The following is a 24,034-nucleotide window of genomic DNA, read 5'->3' on the forward strand; positions in this document are numbered from 1 at the left end:
TTGAATCTGTTTTAATAAAAGACCTCAGGATCACTCAATACTATAATCTTGTTGCCAAGGCTACCATGTTCACTTCCAGATCCCTATATGACAGTGTTAAAGATCAGATCAACTAATCAGGAGTGTGAAGTTCAATGATTGCTTTTGATATAGAAGGAAGTAGAGAAGTCCGATAGATAAAAGTGGTATAAATGGAGAGGAGACGGCTGTAAAATACAAAATGACTGTTTGGAGGTGCACAGTGCTATCGCACGCCTAGAAAGTAGAGCCACTTTGATCTATCTGTTGGACAATTTTAGCTGCCAATATTAGATAATCACAGATCGATGTCGACATCAGCTTATATGTTGTCTGATATATATATCTATATATAAAAAAAATTACAGACCATAGTGCAGAAAAAAATGCTTAAATTAGAAATTGTTGTATTTGTGTTGTTTTTTAAATTATTGATAGTAACTTAAAATTATTGCATTTCCAGTTTAGTTTAGTATTTCATACTTGAACTATTAAGTTTATTGTCATACTATAAAATATCCTGTGTCTTTTACATATCTTTGTCACAAGTGTGTTCACATTTTGGTCAATAGCATATATCAATATCATAATTTGTTTACTTCCTAGTATTGGCATGGATCCCAAAAATCCAGTATTGGTCAGGCTCTACGGAAAACCCTGTTTCTCATGTCCACAATGTATCCAAATTCCCATCTTTCATGGATATTGGACTCTGTAGATAAGTGGAGTTGGAGAGTCGGCTAACCCAGCCTACAACTGTTAAAACTCACTGATAGGCCCTGACATATCAGCACTGCAACTTTTCTATACTTCAGATAACGCTGTGACAGGAGAGGTGTGGAGCAGAGCAGATTTCTCAAAGAGAAACCTGAAGTTTAAATATCCTAAAATTATCACTCTTGCATCTTGGAATGTCCGCTGCTTCACAAGAAACACAAGCTGACATCACAGGAAGCTCACAGGCAGGAATGCGAGGCTTAACGACAACCAAGGTACTGTACTTTTGCACTCACACATACCAATTGCAAAAACTTGACCTTGACATCAGAGAACATATAGCGATGGTAAGATAACTCGGGTGTTTCAGACCAAAATTTTTGTACCCAAAACAATCACAGCAGAGCTGAATGCTGTGGTTTATGATTTCCATGTTTACGCTAAATAGTGTATCATAGAAGCTATAACTAAGACATAACAACTGTTGAGATAATTATGTTTCATTCTGAAACATGTTTAAAAAGCCATACAACTTTAAACAACAAGCTACAGTCAGGGGTGGAAGTGGGAGTTAAAATTCCACTGTGACAAGAGGCTTAGACTGTGGCTGTTTCCACTCTTTGTCCATCAGAACATCATCATATTAACTGAACCTGAACTCACCTGAGTCATGTGACAAAACAACAAACTCAATAAACAGGACGTAGAGGAGAAGAAAACAGGGGGTTGTATATCTGAAATGATCAGTTTGAAAGGAAAGGGATCTAAAACATTATTTGGATTCTCAAAAATAGGAAGGGATCTTTGACAGCGAGTCCATTTTATGTTCTGTGACCTACATTGAACTGAGAGGAATTTGGGGCACATGTACGCTCTGCGTGGTTGAGAGAGACTGAGACGGGCCAGCACAAGATGTTCTTGCTGCATGTATCTAATTATGTGTGATGCATATCTAACAGCGTGATCGGTAATGCTTTCTAAATGGCTGCTTGTGTGAGATGTATTTCATAGGTATGCCTGTTTACGTTTAGCTAGGCTTTTCCCAGGCCTCTAGTCGATCCAAGGTAAGTCTGGGTTACACTTTCACGTCTCTAACCAGCTTTACTTGGATCAGAGGTTGTTACACAAACCAGCTGGCGGACCCAGAGTGAGAGATTGATGGAGTGATAAAAAAAAGTCTTCTCTAAGTGTGTGTGTGTGTGTGTGTGTGTGTGTGTGTGTGTGTGTGTGTGTGTGTGTGTGTGTGTGTATTCAAGGAGCCGGAGGGCAGTGGACAGGTCCATGTAGACCCTTTCTTTTTCTGTCTTACTGATATAGTCTAATCAGAGTGGGATCAGGCACACACACACACTCAGCTTCCCTCATTAGGCTACACTGACTCCAGTGATGCAGTGCCTGTCGGTTCTTGCTTCAGTGGCTCAGCACATCATCATGTTTGGTTATGTTAACCCTGGGAAATTAGCCTAATCCTTTGGCTCACAATCTTTAATTACATGCATGATTAGACACTGATCGTAAAGATAACTCCACTTTGTCTGGTAACTGTAACTCTTCATCTTCATCAGAAAGCTAGGATGAAGCATTGTTTTGCTATGTGTGGCAACATAACAGCATTATGAGCCAGTTAAAAAAATTGTGATCATAACTGTGCCGTGACAAATCAGGAGAGCGTGAAAACCACTCGACTGACCAGCTGCTTGTACCTCCTTTGCTTATGTAGCTGAAGAACTCTGCTGACAGCGATGTTTTTGATCAATGAATGGGCGTTGATTTGGTGCCAGTGTGTACAGGTCACTAGACCTTCTTATCACACAGTCTAACACCTCTATGCTGCATTGCTGGGTATTCCAGTTTAAAGAGTTGAGCTGACTTGTCCTTTGCCCTCTTTATCTTCAGTAAGAGGGCATATACAGCACGGTATTTGATTATGGAGATAACTGAGACAGCAAAATCTATATAGAAAACTGGACAGTATTCACATTTCCTTGCCCTCATTCCAAGCTATTAATGCCGTTTCGTTTTTAGCCAAGAACAGGCCAGGTGCTGCTCTGAAACGTCACCGCTGGTCTCGGCACTTGCCCAGCGGGCTATTCTAGTTCTCTGATTCGCCTTGGCTGGCCGTCAAGAGGCTCTTATCATGATTAGACTTACTGTACACAACATTTGTTGGGTAAATGGACCCATGAATGTGTCTCCTTCTATTTAACGCTGCAAAAATTTAAAAGAAAACCACCTAAGAGGTTTAGATGAATTGCTTCCCAGTAATTTTGACCAGTCCGGGGAGGAATGTGCCCTTGGTTGTGTGTGTGTGTGTGTGTGTGTGTGTGTGTGTGTGTGTGTGTGTGTGTGTGTGTGTGTGTTGTAAAGGGATGTTTGACTGGTTTTTCTTGCCCTCAAGTTCTCTCCTCTTCTGGCTAGCAGAGAGGCAGACAGAGAAACTGGGAGCTGACAAAGTTTCACATTGCAGACTCCCAGTCTGCCCTGTAGCCTCTCCATTATATAATTCCAGTTGTTGTTTTTTTTACTTTACTTAAGTAAAAGTGCACAATATTACCAGCAGTATCATGAAATATATTTAAAAAAAAAAAAATCAGAATACTTATTATTTACAAAAATTACCCTGTGAATGTTTGACACATGTATGAGTACGTAGCATTTAAATTATTATAAATTTGTTAATTTGAACCTCTTTTTTTCTGCTTGGTTTAATCTACAACAGGGCATATTTTTATGAAATTATCAAATGTTTTGTACTTAAAATCAGAGATGTAGTTGTCAAATAAATATAAATTTCCCTCTGAACTGTAGTGAAGGAGAACGAGAAAGAAGCATGAACTGGGTATACTCGAGGACATAAGTACAGCACGTGAGTAAATAGAGGCTACTTAGTTACTTTAGGTACTCTGTTAAGTATATTAAAAGCTATTGAGAAAAGGGTCCGTTTTGTTAAAGTTCACTTAATGGTGATAGAAATTACTATTGTAACTCCTTTGCTTATGTAACTGAAGAACTCTGCTGACAGCGATTTTTTTTTTTAATTTTTTTTTTTAATTTTTTTTTTGATCCATCCATATATTCTTATTTGTCCGGGAATTTAGTATGTCAGTGAGCCTCATACCAGAACTTGGTATGAGACATTGTCTGTGCGTGCCATGCAGCTGACAGGATGATGTCATCCCCCAGCTCGGAGGGGAGGGGAGGGGAGGGTAAGGGGCGGAGCTCCCCGTGCTGCCCAGTGAACAGAGTTTCAGGTGCGCTTCAACTTTCACAACAAGCCGGGCGAGTGGGAGCGAGCGACAAGAGTGTGCTGTCAAACTTCAAGGAATTTAGCTGTTAAACGGATATAATTGTGGGCACAGATGAAAGTAGACAGCTCGCCATCACAGTTGGGAAAATGCACTGGGAACAATTTCTGCGTTTGACAAATGGAAAGGTGAGAGCGCCGCTTTTTTTTTTTTTACACCCGCTTTGGTCTCTTTTGAGGGAGAAGATGAGCTGTTTTGGGGCTTATCTTTCTGTACTTTTAATCATGTAGCATATAGAGAAGTTGTCCCGGATGTGTTGAGGTTTGTGATGTTGACTGTGGTGTTGGTCATTTATTAGTCATGTTGCTCAGAATGCAGGTGAGCCTCCGGTGTTTTGTTCTTTACCACTTATGGTGTGGCAATAGTAATGCTCTTGAATGGTGAGAGCCAATTTGAATGAATAACCAGTGTGCCTTTAAGTCTCCCCATCAGCTGGGATTTTTTTTGTTTGTTTTTTTGCCTCGACTTCTGAGCCCCTTATGGTGTGCTGTCATCTTCAACTTCTTATTTTGAGAAGTGATGAGAATAATATTTTCATCACAATCCCTCCCTAAAATGTTCACGGCCGTGTCCTGTGTGTTCTTCCCCTGAGGTGTTAGAGGAAATGAATCACATCGGCTGCCTGTACATGCAGGTGTTAGCTTTATCATCGTCTCAAGTAGAGTCTATAGAGTTTTAGAAAAATGGAGGAAAGACCCAATTTAGATGTTGTGTCTGATTTTTACGCAGATGCTTTTGTGGCCTATTGACAAAATCAGGTCAGTGTCTGGAAAACCAAAACAGACAAACATTTTTAATCTATGAATCTGTTGTAACCAGAATATAATATCCTGTCTGTCTTGTCCTATATGGTCACTCAATGAACACGAAAAAAAAAACGCAGAGATCAGACTGATTTCTGGTTTTCCCTGTTTAATCAATGAAAAAGAGATTTACAGACAGCCTTGGATTCCTACCTGAAGGAATTAAGTTTTGTATGGAGGTGCTGCAAATGCTGAAAATTATTTTTTTTTAGTTCACTTTCATTTCTTTGTAAAGTACCAAATGAAAATTGAATACTTTTCATCTTCCTCTTCAGAGAAACTGACCATGAGTGGCCGCTTCAACTGACTTAATTTACACTCTTTCCAGACGACAGGCCGCAGAAATGCAGAAGCCTCTTTTTTACCGTGTCAGCAAAATGACTGAGAACTCATCAAAAGCAACTCACACTTTTCTCATCTATGCCTTTTTGCCCCCCCCCCCCCCTTCTTTTCATTTCTTCTTGATTCAGATTGACCGGCTGGAGGTGAGTGGGCTCGGCCAAACACCCCTGGCCGTTTCATGTGGGGCTGACGGCTCGTTCCCAGGGGGTGAGGACAGCACCCCAGACCCTCAGCGCACTAAGCAGGCTATCGCCCAACTGCAGCAGAAAATCCTCAAGCTCACAGAGCAGATTAAGATCGAGCAGACAGCCAGGGATGACAACGTCGCGGAGTACCTCAAACTTGCTAACAATGCTGACAAACAGCAAAGCACACGCATCAAACAGGTAAAATGGATTGTAAATGATTGTGAAACCTTTAATATTGACATTTTCCTAACATTGTTATCCAGGTGGCTAATTGCCTTGTTTTTCAGAGGTGAAGATGTCACAATTAGTGCATTGCCACTAAACCTGTTTGATGAGTTTGTTTGTCCCTAGGGGTAGGGAGGGAGCTTACTAAATATATTTAAGTGGTCAGGCAAGGCAATTTGAATTACACTCACTGACAAAACCCTCTTCTGTCGCTGTCAGGTTTTTGAAAAAAAGAACCAGAAGTCGGCACAGACCATCCAGCAGCTGCAGAGGAAACTGGAGCACTACCACCGGAAGCTACGGGAGGTGGAGCACAACGGTATCCCACGCCAACCCAAGGACGTTCTTCGGGACATGCAGCAGGGCCTGAAAGATGTTGGCGCCAAAGTCACAGGTTTCAGTGAAGGCGTAGTGGACAGTGTCAAAGGAGGCCTCTCCAGCTTCTCACAGGCCACCCACTCCGCTGCCGGCGCCGTCGTCTCCAAACCCCGGGAGATTGCCTCCCTTATACGCAACAAATTCGGCAGCGCTGACAACATTCCCTCGCTCAAAGACTCTCTGGATGACCCTTCAGCGGAAGAAGGTGTGACAGGCGCTGGAGGACGCTTTTTAGGCAGCGCTGGGCATCACCTCCAGTCCAGCCCCAAATACGGTAGTGAGGACGACTGCTCTAGTGCTACATCAGGCTCAGCGGGGGCCAACAGTACCACAGGGGCCCCTGGAGGTCCACCCAGTTCGAAGGGCAACACACTGGAGAGGAGCCAGAGCTCCAGCCTGGACATGCTGCTGCAGGAGGTGCAGGACTTAAGGGAGGGCCAGGCAAGGCTAGAGGAGAGCCTGGACGGCTTGAGGACCCACTATCAAAGAGACTACACAGTTGTTATGCAAGCACTGCAGGAGGAACGTTTCAGGTATACACAGAAAAGAAAACATCTGGAAGTGTCCATTATACATTCCTTAAGTGTTTCAAGTGAACACAATAAATCAATTTGGCCCGTGTGTCATTATGAAGAAGGACTATATTTGTAATTGGACTTCTGAACACATACTGATCATTCATATTGCTTTGCTATTTGGTGACGGATCATCGCGGGCAGCGCTCACCCTGCCTGAGCTTTAAAGCGATCAAAGCAATCACACAGTAGATAAAAACAAACCCCTTGACCTGAAGTTCGCTTACATTAACATGTACAGCTTACATAAAGTTTTTTTTACGCTCTTTTTCAAGGGCATATTACAACTGTCACAGGCATTTAAAAAAAAAAAAAAAAAATTTTGCAGTCTTCCTTTTCTCACTGCTGCGTTCAAAAGATAATACGTTTTGTTGTCGTGAGACAGCAGTTGGCATTTAAACTGGAAGCGCCGCAAAAGTGACAGACACACCTGTACAGTTGACAAATGTCATCTAAGTATTAAGATCATGGGTGTTATTTCAGCCCTCGGCACATCTCTGCATGTAGACTCAGGCCTGAAAGCACACACTTGCAGTCCTCCACAATGTTCCCGACAAAAGGGCACAAAGATTAAGGAGAGATATAATGAGCCGCTTACGCAGTGAGAGAAATATGAGCATTTTTCTTCCTAAAATGTCCATGTCCAGGGCTGTCTCTGTTTGTCCTCTCAGACCAAAATAATTGCCTAAAAGAGAAGAATGACCACCGAGGAGCTCTTTTCAGCCTGTCCACGGGGGAATAATCATTCATAAACCAATCATATTTCTGAATAGCTCCTTGGGAACTTATTCCCTCCTTAGCATCACCAAAAAACGCCTCAAATGTGACTGTCTCAATGAGGGCTTCAGTTAGGGATTATTTTCATTGTTAATAAATGGCAAGCTGAAACAACATAGAAATAATCATCAATTATTATTATTATTAAGGAAAAGGTTCACTGGTTTCAATTTGTCAAATTTGTAATCCCAGTGGTGTTCATAGTCTTCTATAATAGCAGTCAAAATCTTTGGGTTTTTAAGACGGGGAAAAAAAGAGGATTTTCCCTATTTCTAGCTAATTGATAATGGAAAATATTCCGCAGTTTCTAGATAAATGATTTCTCAAGATTTTTCCTGACAGGCAAAGCTTTTTAAATCACATCATCACCACACATTATTTACCACGTTGTTTATTTTACTTATCTGTTTTATTGTGTTAAAAGAAAGATGTAAACAGTTAACTATATACACAGGAACTGTCACATATCTATTCTTATCCTATGTTGTCCATCCAACTGCCAAAATAAACAGCAGTATGGTTCCCTCTCCTCCAGCCATGCACATGCCATTGGCCGGTCTCGTACTGCTGACACTCCCTGATTGGCCAGTGGGATCAGCAGATAAGTAAGCATATCCTAATCTTGTCAGGGCAAGTCGCCGGTTCAGTCAGGTGCCATGTGGTCAGATGCCTTCACAGTCTGTTTCTGTTAATTCCTGCATCTGTTTCTTTGTTTAAGGTAATCGTGCCACAGACTCACGTGTGTGTGTGTGTGTGTGTGTGTGTGATTTCTTTACTTGTGTGTTCAGGTGTGAACGTCTGGAGGAACAGCTGAACGACCTGACAGAACTTCACCAGAATGAGATCCTCAACCTCAAGCAGGAGCTGGCCAGCATGGAGGAGAAGATCGCCTACCAGTCCTACGAGAGAGCCAGAGACATCCAGGTTTGTCCGTCAGGCTGACGTCCACAAGCACACCGCCGCAAAAATCCAATCTCTCTACAATATTTCCCTTTGTTTTGATTCTCAGATGTAGATGATAAAGACTATTAGAGGATAAAGCAAAGTACTGACTGCTGGTCCTCACTTCCGTTGCGAAATCCCTGATAAATCCACACCAGTGACTGCATTTCTGCTATTCTGTTGAAAGTCTAGTCAAGCCAATTTTATTCATTTAGACCAATATCACAGATTTGCCTCAAAAGGCTTTAAAATCGTAAAATACGTTTTAAGATTCTAGTTCTCTAAATACATTTAAAATGGATTTTAAGTAAACTAAGTAGACCAAAATATCAAGATTACAATACATAAAATCAGGGTGATAGAAAATGGATTGTAAAACTAAATGAAAAATATTGGTCCGGGAGGACGTCGAGCAACTTTCAGGTGCCACAGATATTGTTGACATTGTTGTTACCTCCTTCTCTTTACTTTTTTTTTTTTCTATTGTCAGCACTTTATTGTGCCCTCTCTGTTTAATTTGGTGCATTTTAAAGTTCCACACTGAACTGTCAGACCTCTAACAGCTCTGTTAGAATAATGGAAGTGGCCATGTGGGTGGGGGCCCCTCTGGCTTCCTGTAGTAAGCTGATACGGCCTAGTCAGACTAGACGTCATGACACTGTGTCTGTTTTAAGTTAGAGTCTGAGGTGGGCACACACCCTCCAACTGTTTAAAGGCATTATCTCATCGTTCATGTTGATTCTGTAAACAGAAGGAAGATGAGTCCAAGGAACCAGTCTGTCCATCAGCTCTTCTGTTTGTTCAAAACACAAGGATTTCCTTGGTCATGTCTCACATTACTCCTGCCCTTTTCTGTTGTCTGTGAGGGCTTCAGTTTGTGTGTTTTGTCTGAGTGTAACACAAATTTACAGCTGAAGTTGCCCCTGGGTGCATTTTGTTTCCCTGGCAGCAGGGGGTGGTAGAGGTCTAAGAAATATATACCCAAAAACTCCAATACAACATCTCTGTTCCAAATTTTATGTTTACAAAGATGATGTTCAGTTTTGGTTGACACTGTCAGAGAGGTAGTAGTTTAACTATATGTTCAGTATTGAAGTTGCAGTTTGCATATTGTGAGAGGTGTTTGTCATGTTTTTAGAAGAGGAAAAATAGCAGAAACCCATTTCAGTATAATGCATTTCATTGTGTGGTATGTTGTGGATTTCCTTCTTTCAGACATGAAAACATGTGTGTATGAAGATGGCAAATTTGCTGACTTTTCTCCCTCTGGTTGTCCTCTACAGGAGGCGTTGGAAGCGTGTCAGACGAGGATCTCTAAGATGGAGCTCCAGCAGCAGCAACAGCAGGTCGTCCAGTTGGAGGGGCTGGAAAATGCCACAGCTCGGACCCTCCTGGGAAAACTTATCAATGTCCTGCTGGCCCTCATGGCTGTCCTTCTGGTCTTTGTCTCAACTGTGGCCAACTGTGTGGTTCCCCTGATGAGAACACGCTCGCGCTCCCTCTCCACCCTCCTCCTCATCCTCCTGCTGGCCTTCTTGTGGAGAAACTGGGACGCTCTCTCGGGGTACACACGCCGTGCTCTGCAGCCCCCAGGATGAGCAGATTGAAGCCGGCACGTGTTTGCTTTGGTAACGCCAGGCGATGGAAGTGTAGCTGCAGTCACGCAGGAGGTTTGAGGAACGTGATTGGCCATCAGGACGGCCGTGTGGCCCCGCGCTGAAGATTTGTCTGAGCGCATTTGGACACAGCGTGGATCAAGTGAATCCAGACGAAGTGGAATAAACTGTAAAGTTGAGAACACTTACATTGAGGAAGGATGAGACTGTTTACATTTTTGAAATGAACTGTTGTGTTGTTATCCTTCACAGAATGCAGCATTGTACTGTTTTTATCTTTAGAGTTTAATCAATTATAATGTTATTTCTAATATTATTTTTATTTTTAATGTTATTTTATTCAGTACTATGTAGCATTATGCTCCTCTCGCTCTACATGGAGAGGGGTTCTAGTCAGGAAACTGGGCTGGCGAGCTGCCACAATGGCCCAGTCTAATTGTAGAGACATGCAAATGTCAGAATGTGGTTGATTGCCTTTAGGAAGAAGAACTCTTAGCCAGCTGTGATTGGTAGATTTGAACCGAGGCTGAAAACCTTCCTGGGAGTTGCTCCTTTCTTGCTGTGAAGAAAATGGTTCAAACAGAACATTTTGAAGGACTGCACATTTCTTTTGGGTGTTATGGCGACTACAGACTTTGTGCTTCCTTATCATTTCTAATAGCAAAGATCACATGCTTTTAATGACTTCCTTTTTAAAGTAAAAGATGAAAAACTGTGTTAAATAGGAGTGATTATGAATGAAATAGAAGACTGTAAAGGGGAAAGCTGCTCACCATAGAAACGGCACATAAACACACTGAGAACATCTGGCTATTGTCAAGCATCTGCTGTATTTGCAACGTGCATACAATGCAGCATTTTGTCATTTAGAAAATCACATAAGAACCAGTTTTGCTTTTAAAGGCAATGACAAAGGGCCGTTGTCTAAGTAAAATCAATTTGCCAGGATAATTGTCTCCCTTCCCCTTCGCCATATTTGATGTGATCAGGTTAGGGAAGAGAGACCACTGGTGCTCATCCAGCTCATTTTCAGTTGGATCTGGAATGCTGCTGCTGCTTCATATCGACAGTGCAACTCATCTCCACTGCCATGCCAGTCAAATACGCACTGCCTGTATGTGATATTGTACTAGTAACACATTCTCCCTGCACATTATCTCCGTGGCTGTCCCTTTTTTTTGTACAAGCACTCTAGCTTGAGGTGTAATCACCCAGTGCCAAACCTTAGTTAACCCAGGGATGCCTGAGCACCCGTAGGGTCCAAGCTGAGAGGACAGAACGAGGACGTTGCTCAGCAGGTCGAGCTCCTTTCCCGATATGTTACGAATGTCTTTCCAGTATGTCATGGATGTCTTTTTTTTTTTTTTTTTTTGGTGGACAATCTGAACACGACCTTGAGTGACCCCAGATCTTCAGCTATGAGTTTCTGCACCTTGCTTCATTGAGTGCAGGTCCTTGGCTCGGCATCCAGTCTTGCTCATGTTCTCTCTCTTTCTCATCTGGGCAAGGACACTACAAGATGGCCGAGCACATTACATCGTCCACCCTGAATTTCATGCGGAGAATCTGATTTCCTAACGGATAGAGCGATCATTTGAACTGTACAGCTGCACTTTAGCACACTGCGAGATAGCTTGTACTGAACGTCAGGCTGAGGCTTGAGTAACCTTTGATAGTGACTTCAGAGGTTGTCGCTCTTTAGACAGTCGCCCTCAGTGGGATAAGAAGAGTTAACGCAGGATCACTGTCACTCTCGTCTGAAGATCAAACACACACAAATGACTTTAGTTCATTTCTTTGTCACAATGTGAGTAAACTTGAACATGCAACTAAAATAACTCTTAGTAGATTTATCGAGCCATTTCAGTTTTGCCGTCACAGGTACAGCAGACAAGTTGAGAGTGAGCCGACCTTTGAACTTAACTTGTCCTTGCAGTAACACCTATGATATAGGGTTGTGTGCTAAACCACTCCAGTGCCTTCTGATGTCTTTTTCTAAGTGTGGAATAAATAAAGTGCATTCCTGACTAACTCATGCGCCACGTATTTCTTGAAGTGGACTTATTTTGTTCTTTCATGAGTTGGTGGTGCATGGACTGTGCTCATTTTGTGGTTGCAAGTCATTTCTTGCAGGTTGGTCGCGTAACCACTAGATGGAGATCTTTTACCTTGTACGCCCTTTGTATTTTTTTCACAGGCTGTGTTCAGTTTGTATGAATGGTCTGCTTTAAGAGAGAGAGGGGGGGTCCAAACACAAGGAGGTGTCACTCCTTATCAGGAAGGAAACAGGTTGGATGGGAGTACTTTACTGCCAAAAGTTAGAGTGGGTCACCAGGGATACTTTTTTTTTTTTTTAATAATGAACACAGGAGAGATCACATCTACCCCACTTTATTCTGCTAATTTCTCCCTCTTTCTCTCACTCACAGCTTCCTACCGCTGAATGTCGTGTGTGATTGAGCAGCACCAAAGTCACGCCTCGCCGTGTGTTTGCTGACAGCTCTGACCCACGCCGAGTCTAATCTCTGCTAGACCCATGCATGCGTGCCTCTTTAACCCTGATGAGGCTCGCAATGGCGTGCACGCGCGCCGTAGTGACACTGTTGGCGGCTCGGCCATTGTACTGTGCAGTTGGGGGGGGGGGGGGGGGGGGGGGGTCATTTTTTTTTCACTTTATCGGAGCGCTGTCCTCCTTTTCTACCCTGCCAAATTTGATGCGCATGGCTGTGCGCCAAGGTAAACACGGGGCGCACTTATCTGCCCCACTGAAAGCTGCGAGTGGTGACAGGGGTGTGCCGCGGGAGGAGAGAGTGAGTTCGTCCTCAGAGGAGTCCACAGTAAATAGGCACAAGCGATTGCCCACGATTTAGTTACTTTAATTATTGCATGTATTCAGATAACACTTCTCGCCTGCAAACTGATTTATGCAGTGTCTGACACATTCGTTGTCGTTCCTCCACTCGGAATCAGTCATTTCTATTCAGAGATGTGAGCATATGCACACTCCACCCAGAGACAAAAAATGATAACCATATTCGTGCATTTTTGAGTGGGGGCGCATGTGTTGAGCTTGAATATTTATGAGGGAAAACGTACAACAACAAAAAAAAAAGAAGCTATGTTGGATAGATGTGTATGTCAAAAAACGGAAAGGTGTGCTCATGTGCCCCATCTGGTAGCACTTTCACGGTGCTTACTGTGCCTTATGTGCCCAAAACGGAACCCTTTGGATCTGCAGAACTAATCTGAGAGCCAAGGGACTGGGGAGCACAGGAGGTGGGACGGTGACCCGCCATTAACCCCAAGATGAGCGGAACAACGCCGGGGTGGAGACTCATCCAGTGTCTTGTCTTATCTTAAAAGGAACGGTGATGGTCATTAGAACTTCATATGGCACAGAGGGCCCCATATTATAGCTTAAATAAATGAATGTATAAATTTAGTTATACCGAAGTACATATTTGATGGAGAAAATGAAAAATAAATCAGAATCTAATGTGTGAATGATGATCAATAACAGCGGAGTGGGCCTGACAGGGCGCTTTGATGAGACCTGTCATTACAGCGAGGCAGTGACATTCTTCAGGGTTAATGATTTGACGCCCATGCTCCAGTTTTTTACTTAGCCTACATTTGTAATTTATTAATGCTTTACTAAAGAATCTATTTCTGAATGAACGGTAGTAAACACGACTCCAAACAAGTTTGATTTTCTACGGACATGACAATATTCGGAAATTGCGCACGAATAAATTAACTTGAACTATTTCCATTATTTGGCTATTGTTTAAAAATCATAAAAATCTCAGCCTGTATTGTGGCTCAGTAGGCTATGCCTCAGGAGAGAGGCTGCTGAGCTGCACAGTGGGCAGAGAGGGACAGAGGAGGCAGCCTGAAAAGGAAGCACGACTCGCTAATCGCGTCATTCTGGGTTTAGGCGTTGAGCAGGAAACAGCCTTTCCTCTCGGATTGTCGCAGTAGGAACAAACATACATTTTTGTCTTTGCTCAATGCACCCCTCGGCACAGAACACGCGGAAGCCGGTCAGAAGGAAAAATGCCTCCTTCTATAGAGATAGCTGTGCTGCTTCTCGGCGTCCTGGCTTTGGAGACGCGCCGGAGTGCCAGCGCGCTTCACATCCAACAGGCATTCGCGTCTCCAAATCAGACCAATAACTTCGTGGTGGACCCGGTGTCCAGGAAGGTCTACCTGGCGACTGTTAACACAGTTTACCAGCTGAACGGCACCTTGAGCATCGAGGTGGAGAAGAGGACCGGACCGGTGGAGGACAACCTGTTGTGCCATGCGCCACAGCTGCCCCAGGCTCCGTGCGAGCATCCCAAATCCCTCACTGACAACTACAACAAGCTCCTGAAGCTGGACCGGGAGCAAGGGGTCGTGGTGGTGTGTGGATCCGTGTATCAGGGCTTCTGCGAGCTCAGAAAAATTGAGAATATTTCAGAGATAGCGGTGGAGTTCCCACCCCAGGGCGAGAAGACTGTTTTCCCCAGCATGCTCAACATCGCTGCCAATCACCCGAACGCATCCACGGTGGGGCTCATCTTCAAGAGCCACGGGGGAAACACCCGGCTTCTTGTTGGGGCGACGTACACAGGGGCTGGAACCCAGTTTTTCCCTAAAAACCACAGCAAGGAGGACCTGCGTTTTGAAAACACCCCGGAGATCGCAATCCGCTCCTTGAACATCAAGGATTTATCCAGACTTTTCACCTATGACATTAACCCTTCAGAGGATAATGTGTTCAAGATCAAACAAGAGGTTAAAACCAAAAACAAACTGAACTTCGTCCACGCATTTATCCAGAAGAGTTATTCATATATTGCCTTTAACAATGATGCGAAAATGGGCCATAAGGAGAGCCAGCCTAACAGCATCCTCAGCAGGATATGTCTGGATACCGAGAACCCCCGAAAATCCACCGGGCCGGAGAGCAGGAAGCTCACTGAATCATACATCCAGATGCCTCTGCAGTGTGGATTTAACGGGAACATTTACAACCGACTGCTGTCCGTGTACCCGGCGGAGATCCACACAGACGACGGGATCAGGAGCCCAGAGCCCTTCCTGTTTGGAGTGTTCTCCAAGGCGGACAGAAAGTCTGCTCTGTGCGCTTTCAAGTTTGGAGACATTGAGGAGGAGATCCGACAAGGCCGCAGGAACTGCTCCAACTCCCCCAGCAGCGACGTTCAGGTGCTGGACAGCGTTATCCAGGGCTCCGGGGCAGCCTGCATCCAGAAGGGAAACCTGGTGGTAAGGCATCACACATCTGAATAATTTACTTTAATTTGATTTATATGGGCATGTTACGCAAAAAAAGTACAATTAAACAATTATATTGGGTCTAATATGTCACCATGTGGAAAATAATTAAATAATTCTAAACAAATGTGAGGCAGAATAAGTTGAAAAAAAAAAATGCACAACGAGAAAGCAAACACAACTGATTTTTCTGCTTCATTATTTTGTCATTTGATTTATGTTTTGATTTCTAATCTACTGTTTTTAATTATTTTATGAACACTGCTGAATTTTAAAAAAATGGATACATCCCCATCTTTCAAAACCCTGGAAATGATGAAAATGTAGAGTTTTCTTTATTACCCAGAGTCAGATTCATGGTATGCCTAACATACAGGGCCAATAAACCTGCCTCTGCTTTATGGAACCTAAATAGTTGTTCAGGCTGCAATAAGACGAGCTCACTCATAGCTGCTGTATCTCTGAGAGTTTCCATTTATGCTTACAAGCAGTCATCCTCTACCGCCCAGAGGCTCATGACTTGGATAGAGAGGATCTCCCTGGAGTAGAGGTCATGATAGCTGGAAAGACCCTCCAGAGCCACGCTAAGGGTTATGGGAAGCGTGAGACTCCTCTCCCGTCCAGCAACCCCCTGTCTTATCAAATATGAAGATGGGAAGAGGTCAATAGTTTACTGTTTTTCAGACGTTTCTCCAGACGTTTTTTTTTTTTTATAGACTGTGTGCTGCGATCTATAAACTTACCACATATTTAGCACAATGTTCAAAGATAAATAGCCACTTTGTTATAAACACACGGTCAAAGATTATCTTATATTTCATGCTTTCCACTCACATACCAAACTAAATATTTGCCTTGAAGTAAACTTTTACATTGCACACTATATTTGCCGTCTGTGTGTTCTATCTATATAGATGTTATCTGATAATAAAATCGAAGATAAATTTGCACAGTTTCATAGGAATGCAGTGAAATTCCAGTTTTTCATTGTGGTGCTTTTGACTGACAGATTTAAGGTCAAAGGAGGCTGTCCCGCGACCACTGTGCTGTCAGGTCAGAAAGTTGCCCTCCTCCCTGGCACTGCCTTGTTGGCTGTGCCCCCGGGGCCACTCCTCCCGTGACCAGTTTTCTGAATACCATCTCAATTGGCCCACAGGCTTTTCCAGAGACAGACAACTGCTCAGTTCAAAGGGATTTAGTGTGGATTTTTTTTCTCTCTTGCTGTAATACAACCTACTTACATCTCAGAATAAAGTTAGTCTGTCTTTAGTTTTTATATTCATGTTGTCGTGGCTGTTGAAACGTGATTTTTTTGTAGTTGTCAGTTTGAAAGCCAGCACTGAAGGAAAGCCAGACGCAATTTATGATAAGAGAGACGAGGCCGCGAGCAGGAGGGCCCATGGGAAACGACTCTACAAATATCCACTCTGCTTAATTCTTCTTTTTTTTGGCCTCTGCGTGCTCTAAAATATTCCGAAAATTCCCAATAGATCCTGGTGCTCATCCGAGCGTGGCACTAATGTTTTATCATTGCTCACGGAGGATTTGACAAAAGCAAAGTCTTATGAGTGTTGAAGACCCTTGTAAGCCCTTTTCAAGTATTCACTGAGATGTCTAAAAAGTGATTTAGAAGAATGAGCAGCACCACTGTGATAGCTGCTATCAGCTCTTGTTTTCCATGGCACTTTCATCCCACTGTGCTTATTTTGTGCTCTGCTCTCTCTCCTGTCTTCTAATCTGTATGGCGTACTTCCATATGAAAGACGAGAATTGATCTCGCTCTCATTTTGTCTGTGTTCCAGTTGCAGCCTGAGCAGCTGGACTGCGGCGCTGCCCACCTACAGCACCCTCTGGCTTTACGGAGGCCACTGAAGGCCATTCCCCTGTTTGAATACCCGGGCCTTAGCGCTGTCTCTGTGGACAATGTGCACAACCACACTGTGGTTTTTCTGGGAACCAGTAATGGACGACTTCGTAAGGTGAGACACATGACACACACAAACACACACACAGACACACACTCTCAGTGCGGATTGAGAAAGAAACTTTCTGAACCAGTGTAACCTCAGGTGATAACACAGTTGCTGTACAAAGTGGTCACCGCTGAATCGAGTTTATATTTTTAATCTGATTGAGCACTGAGGCTTGGAAAAACTATAACAGTAAGAGTTACGTGGTGCTGCTCTGAGTCTTTCAATAAACCAAACTTAGGTGTGTGATGAAACACTCAGAGCTGCGTAGAACAAGCAGGAATGTCTGCTCTCCTCTTGTCGGTTCTCAGCGTTGTCACCACCCCCTCGCTCCAGTCATCCATGACCCATCCTGGACCTTAAGTATCCCTAATCATGTGCTTTAATGTTCCTCAGACCTGGTTATTGTCTGATACACAAGATTAGTTGATGACGTATGACTCAGTCCTGCCTTGTGTAGCTCCACAACCTCAGCTTTCAAACATCTGCAGAAGGTCCAGCTTGTGAAAACCTTTCCTGCCCAATTAAGAGCATTCCTTAATTCTGTCTCAGCCACATTCCTAGTCACCCCTCACTGAGCTTGCTAAGCAGCAGATCTGCCTGCAAGCGCAACAAGCTGCTCCTCAGCTGTCTGTGGAAACAACATAAGCTGACTCTGAAAGCTCTCTGACCCTGTTGTTTTGCATCAGCCTGGTACCTTTTATAACATTAAAAAAAATTCTGCTGCAGGGTGTTTCAGTTTCGGGCCCTGCTAAAAGAGCTCCTTGTTTTCCTCCCCAGATGAAGGCACTGTTTTAGCCCCGGCTGAGCATGCAGTAATTGTTTTTTGGATGGTTTATGCCGGATGCACCACATGAGTCGGGATGGTGCAAGCAGCGATGTGTGCGTGAGTGTGTTTGTGTGTGTGTGTGTGTGTGACTGTGTTTGTGTACGTCTGTTTGCCTGATTGCAGGTTTAACTATGTTTTTAGGTGTTTGACTTTGTCTGGAGGCCAGTGTGAGTGGTTTAGTCAGATGAATGCATACCCTGTGATTATGTGCTATATGTGTGTGTGTGTGTGTGTCAACCTTGGTGTATAGGGAGCATACTATTTCTGTGATCTTAGGCAACAACATGCTTTGTGCTTTTTGGCTTTATGTGCCTTTTATTGTTTGTCTATGTGTGTGTGTGTGTGTGTGTGTGTGTGTGTGTGTGTGTGTGGTAGAGTCTGTGAGAGTGTGTGTGCCCTGAGGATAGAGCTGTTACAGAGGTTAATGGTGCTGTTAGTGTGTGTAATGTGATTCTGACTGTGAGTTTGGCTCGGACTAAACACAGGGGAGTAGTGGTTGAGATTAAGTTAGGCCTCTTTTACTGTCTTTGAGAGAGCCCTCAGTGAAGTAATTTGTAATTACATGCATTTTTTAATGAAGTCTCTCCCTCCCCATTACAGCTGACTTCCATTTTCTGCCTCTCGCAGAGTCCGCCTTTATCTTACTCTCCCTTGGACTCTCCGTCCAATTTTACTCCCTCAGTGAGTCCACCGTCCACTTCTCAGTTCATCGCCTCGCTGTCCCCTCCCTCAGCTCCTCTTTTACTCCATCTCAAATATAAAAAGCCCTTTGATTCCTTTTTGCAAACAAACAGACTTTATCTCTTTCTTGTTCTCTCTCTCCTGCCCCACCTCCATCCATCTGTATTCCCTCTCCAGGTACACATCCACACACACATGCACCCACACACACATAGAGAGAGAGAGAGAGAGAGTGAGCGCACAGCAGCTGAGCACTCCTTGATTGAATAGGGTCTTTCATCTGCATGAAGATAGACAGAGAATGGAGTCACAGCGACCTGCCTGTTCAGCAGGTGTTTTATTGGCTGACTTGGTGGCTCACTGTGCCTCAGCTCTCCTCGCTGCTCGTCCTCTCTGCTCCCTGTCCAGGTGTGTGGGCTGCTGTTTACTCACTCCTGGCTGTGTCGCTCTGCTTATGTGTTTGTAGTCACTGGGGTGCGGAGTGAAGACATAGCACAGCTGCTTACTATCACCAAGGCAGGGGAGCATCTTTGTGTGTGTGTGTGTGTGTGTGTGTGTGTGTGTGTGTGTGTGTGTGTGTGTGTGTGTGTTTGCGCGCAGATGGGTGGGTGGTGTTATAAAAACGACAGTGATATTTGGAGGCTGAGATAATGCCTTCCATCACAGGTTAAGCCAATGGTTTACTAAGCTTCTGTCTGTTCTGGTTTAACATTAACCAGCACGTCTAAGTGGGTGGTGATGGTTTTGTCTTGTGTGTGTGTGTGTGTGTGTGTGTGTGTGTGTGTGTGTGTGTGTGTGTGTGTGTGTGTGTGTGTGTGTGTGCGTGTGACAGTGTGTTTTGTGAGTTCAGCGGATGGAGAAGTGACACAGCCCGTGCTTGTCACCAGATGCTGGTCAGTTTGCCAGTTCCTCAGGATGGCAGGATGTCTCCCCTGAAGGGAGACACGACAAATTGCAGAAATAAGAGCTTTCACTGTCTGCGTGACAGGAAGTCTCACTCAGCACAGTTTGTTTTTTCTACTCAGCTCTGTGTGTGCGTATGTTTGTGCGTACGTGAGAACATGTCACCCGTTTTATTATCTGGAGCTGTAGGAAGGCCAGTGTGTGTAGATAAATCACTGCTTAGCGGAATAAGATTAGGCACACTGCTTTAACAAAGAACCCCCTAAAAATCTATTTGAGAAGGTTGAACGTGGGTAAATATTTTGAAATAAAAGATGGGAACAAAAATCCCTTTACTAAATCTGGCAGCTATTGTTGACATGAATTTAATTAACAGTCAGCATTTTTGTTGCTCTGCATCACAGTCAGGTTTTAAGGAACTAAAGTTTGCAGATATGTTTGTGTTGCTGATACTGTCATGTGGGCCTTTAGATGTAGAGGAGGCTCAGACCAAGATCAACTTAATCATTGTTTTGACATTTATTCAACACCATGTGCAGCTTTGAAAAACAACAGCCTTCAAACTCCAAATCCAACCACCCTTTATCTACCTTACCAGTGAGTATTCAGGCATATTTGACATATTATACAGTTCAAAAAGCCATAAACAATTACACTATTCAATATCTGTATAGCGTGTGGTATCTGGTAACATATTTTACAGACAATATAGACAATTCCCCCCTCTGTTACTCACACATGATACAACCAGGAAGTTAAAAAAAGCCCACAGTTCTAATGCAGAGCCTCTTTAGCAGTGCTTAGCATACCATCTAACAGTGATACAGGCCCAGCTGCTCATTCATGTTGAATCTTTTCTGTAGAACTGACTCCCCCCAGCTCACAAGAACTGCAGACTATTAAATCCCCTGCTGCTACACAAACATTATTTCACACAAAACTGACATCCAACAACATAAGATGGTCTGTCTCCATATCTCTCCGTGCTCGTATATAGCAGTAGCCTCACAAATAGGGTGACCAGGTGTCCACCATTATGAGGGACTGCACAGCATTTTTATCCCTTGTCCCATGTCCCACATTTTGATTGGCTCTAGCTTTCTAAAGTCAACAGTGCAAGACGAGTGTTTTTTTTTTAAATCTGGAAATGCAGCTGGAACAAAGACATTCCCACTGAAATCCAAAGATGATTGCAAGACAGATAAGGAAACAGTAGCTGAAATAACTTGCGTTTAGCACACTGTGCAACACCCAGTTACACAGGTCAGCAGCGCACTGTGGTGGTAAGCCAGCTCTGCATAAAACCATTTATTGTGAAACTTTAACTTCCTTTTACAATTACTTTTCTTTTGTGGAAATTCAGAAAGTTCTATTCAAATGAAATATAGTTGTTTAGTCCGTCACATGTTAAAGGCCAAACCTGTAATCTGCATCGCATATTTTGTGTTTTTATGTTCAAAGTTGGATCAACTTTTGTTGATCATCATTTTGTTGGCATCTGGAATTTAAAAAGAGTGATGCTGATGTGAAAGTTTGAGGTGTAAATCCCTGAGTAAGAGATGTGACTGCTTGGTATACAGATAAATGCGGCTATATTGAGCATTCAATAGCTGAGAAATTCTTGTGTGACTGTGAAGCAATGAGTTGACTTTTCCTTGTTAAATTGATCCAACCTGCTTCTGTGTTTTTCACAGCTGACCCTCCTGCCGAACATGACCTTGGCCAATCAGTGGACGCTGAAGCTGCCAGCTAGCGAAACCGTCCACCACATCATGACCTTCGACCCCAACGACGACAACTTCCTTTACATCATGACATCTCACCATGTAAGGATACGGCTGCAGAAGAGGTTTCAGTCTCTAAGATGTTTGTTGATTCTCTGCACTGCTGTCACTGATTTATTCATGTCAGCATGAAGAAGAATCGTAATAACCACAATCAGACCTCCTTTCACAGTCAGTGGCTCCTCCTCACCTCTATTTAGGCGAACATTTCCATATTTGTGGCGAAGGTAGATGCGTTTATAGACCTCCGGTGGCTTTAAGGACTGCATTTACAAACCAATATGTTTCATAATAGTTGTACTTATTGGATGTGGTGGCACCTCCAGCTTTTCTGTTGCACATAGCAAATGCGCCCGATTGTTATTTGACTGTGCTGACATTTAATCACTTCCTGCTGCAGAGGCAAAATCTGACATGCAGCCAAAGCTCTTTTGAGACACAGACACGGCAAAGTGTTGCATATTATGTTGTAATTCAACATTATCAATAATTATGTAATCCTTAAAATTTGTATTGAATCAGAACAGGAAGAAGTATTCTGATCCTTTACTAATGAAAAAACTGCCTGTTCAACAATCAAAATATACTCCATTACAAGAAAAAGTCTTCCATGAAATTCTGATTGATAGATTATTATATACAACATCATTAGATTATTTATGTTGGCAACAGAAGAAGGTCCTGGGTTCGAAACTGCTAGCATCTGTGTCAGTAGCGTGTTACTGTTGTAGCTGCTGCATGTGAAGCTAGTTTGAATGACTTTATATCAAGTTTGATTTCTAGGGACAGCAGGTTATATCTGAGGCGTTGTCAGTTGATTACTGGGAGAGGAAAGAAGAAAAAAAAAAAGCTGATTTAAAAATGTCTTTTCAGTTTTTTGACTTTTTCCTCATTTGTTGAGAGATTGGTTATTTGAACATTTATTGAAATTAAAGGAAGTTTAAAGCAAAAATTCACCATTTGGTGGAGCTATTAACAACTCGTAGAGATCTGAAATGTGACCCCAACTACACACTGCTTTTGTCAAACGTCAGAAGACAAACAGGTTGGAAACCATTGATTTAATCTTTAATAATGTGCTTATTGTATATAAGCTTATAAGCTTATTATATTATCCAAATGCAATACTCGAGTAAATGTGCTCGGTTACCTCCAACCAGGACCTCACTATTAATGTATGGTTTTTAAAAAAAAATTATTTAAATAGCCCTCCTATGAATTTACAGAATTATATACTGTTGCATATGTCCATATTTTTCCAGAGGATGCTGTGAAACCTTTAAATTGCTTATTGTCTGACCAGCAGTCCAAATTCCAGACACCCAAGCAGAAAAGGAACAAATCCTCACAACAACAATTTTTTTGTGACATTTTACCATAAATTATTAAAATGCTAATTCTCTGTCAACAGGCAGCATCTTGAAAAAAAACCTGTTGTTTTCATGTTTTTAACATTGTTTAAAAGGTGGTGTGTGTGTGTGTGTGTGTGTGTGTGTGTGTGTGTGTGTGTGTGTGTGTGTGTGTGTGTGTGTGTGTGTGTGTGTGTGTGTTTTTAATCTTTGTGCTGTGGCGTGCAGATGCTGAGAGTGAAAGTGGCAGAGTGTGACCAGTGGAGAAGCTGCATCGACTGTTTGGGAGCAGGTGACGCCCACTGTGGTTGGTGTACTCTGGAGAATAGGTGAGAAACACACTTTCACAGTTTTCTGCCTCTGATCTAGTCCTCTTCTGACTTGTTGTCTGTCCTTTTCAGCCCCTTTTCTGCTGCAAGCCAAACATAATTCAATCAAATTATCATATGCTTCGATGTCACACGTCACATGCTTTTTTTTTTTTTTTTTAAGTAACCAAAATGCGAGGATGCAAATGGTGTAAATATCTACTGTCTGTGCTTCAGCAGGGGTCCAGCTGCAGATGTTTATATGGGTGGTTGGCTTAACTTAACTCTCATTTTGAAGCAATAAAAGATCAGGTTGATGGTATAATAAAATAGTTTCTGCTTGTCGTTTTGATACTTCAAACATTCGAATCAATAAAACCACTGAGGCTTGTTTGCTGGGTTTCATCATCCTCATTCTCAATTCTAAAATGTTGCCCGGCTGGATGAGTCTTGGCAGTAACCGAATGTGTTTTTGGGTTGGATGGCTGTTGTTGGATCAAGCACAATTGATTTGCTTTTCATTAGGCATCAGAGTCGGGAGTAACATCATTGTTTAAAGCGGTCCCTGGGGGGAGGGAGGGGAAGAGGGGCCAGCGGCCAGTGGCCAGCGAGAAGTGACTTGGCTGAAGTGTAACTGTGAGCGAGTGAGAGTACACTGTGATTAATGTGGCTCTGTCAGGACCGGCTCTCTGGCTTTCAGGAAGAATATGTGTGGTGTCGAGCTGTGTTTGTTTGTGGGTTGTTTGTCTGCGTGTGAGTTGCTTGGTGATTAAAGCAGATCAGACGAGATAGTGGATTTTGTGATGAGCTGTGCTGCAGCTCTGGAGGCTGTGGCATTGCCAGGAGCCATTCAGAGCTGGGAGAGTGGAACTGATGAGTGTTGTGTGTTTGTGTGTATGTGGTCAGACTGTCTCACTGTCTCACTGTCATCTCCCTGTCTCTTCTCCTTATTTATCGTTCTGTCGTCTCTTTATCCCAGTCCCTTTCTCGCTTCACTGCATTTTTTTTTTACCCATGTGATTCTTTTTCTATTTTTTTCCCTGT

At 43.1% G+C, this 24,034-nt stretch overlaps 2 protein-coding genes across 8 annotated transcripts in view; both read left to right on the top strand.

Annotated features, from left to right (window-relative positions):
• Positions 1-11,917, top strand: part of tmcc1a (transmembrane and coiled-coil domain family 1a) — a 44,377-nt gene extending 32,460 nt beyond the window's left edge. For 6 of the 7 annotated variants that reach the window (XM_069140371.1, XM_069140372.1, XM_069140370.1 and 3 more), the window contains 4 exons: positions 5,314-5,571; positions 5,818-6,509; positions 8,117-8,252; positions 9,554-11,917. In XM_069140371.1, coding sequence (XP_068996472.1) covers positions 5,314-5,571; positions 5,818-6,509; positions 8,117-8,252; positions 9,554-9,868 — 1,401 coding nt within the window. In that variant the 3' untranslated portion in view covers positions 9,869-11,917. Of the gene's footprint in view, positions 1-5,313; positions 5,572-5,817; positions 6,510-7,863; positions 7,934-8,116; positions 8,253-9,553 lie in introns of those variants that run through there. The other variant, XM_069140375.1, reaches the window with a different exon arrangement.
• A 1,886-nt stretch (positions 11,918-13,803) lies between these two features.
• plxnd1 (plexin D1) overlaps positions 13,804-24,034 on the top strand; it is a 63,208-nt gene continuing 52,977 nt past the window's right edge. Inside the window, exons 1-4 of the mRNA XM_069140186.1 lie at positions 13,804-15,157; positions 16,969-17,145; positions 21,244-21,375; positions 22,911-23,011. Coding sequence (XP_068996287.1) covers positions 13,943-15,157; positions 16,969-17,145; positions 21,244-21,375; positions 22,911-23,011 — 1,625 coding nt within the window. The 5' untranslated portion in view covers positions 13,804-13,942. The remainder of the gene's footprint in view (positions 15,158-16,968; positions 17,146-21,243; positions 21,376-22,910; positions 23,012-24,034) is intronic.

The sequence above is a fragment of the Embiotoca jacksoni genome, unplaced genomic scaffold (genome assembly GCF_022577435.1).
Source record: "Embiotoca jacksoni isolate LCO1_2020_lvr unplaced genomic scaffold, fEmbJac1.0.p SCAF_9, whole genome shotgun sequence".
Taxonomy (NCBI): Eukaryota; Metazoa; Chordata; class Actinopteri; family Embiotocidae; genus Embiotoca; species Embiotoca jacksoni.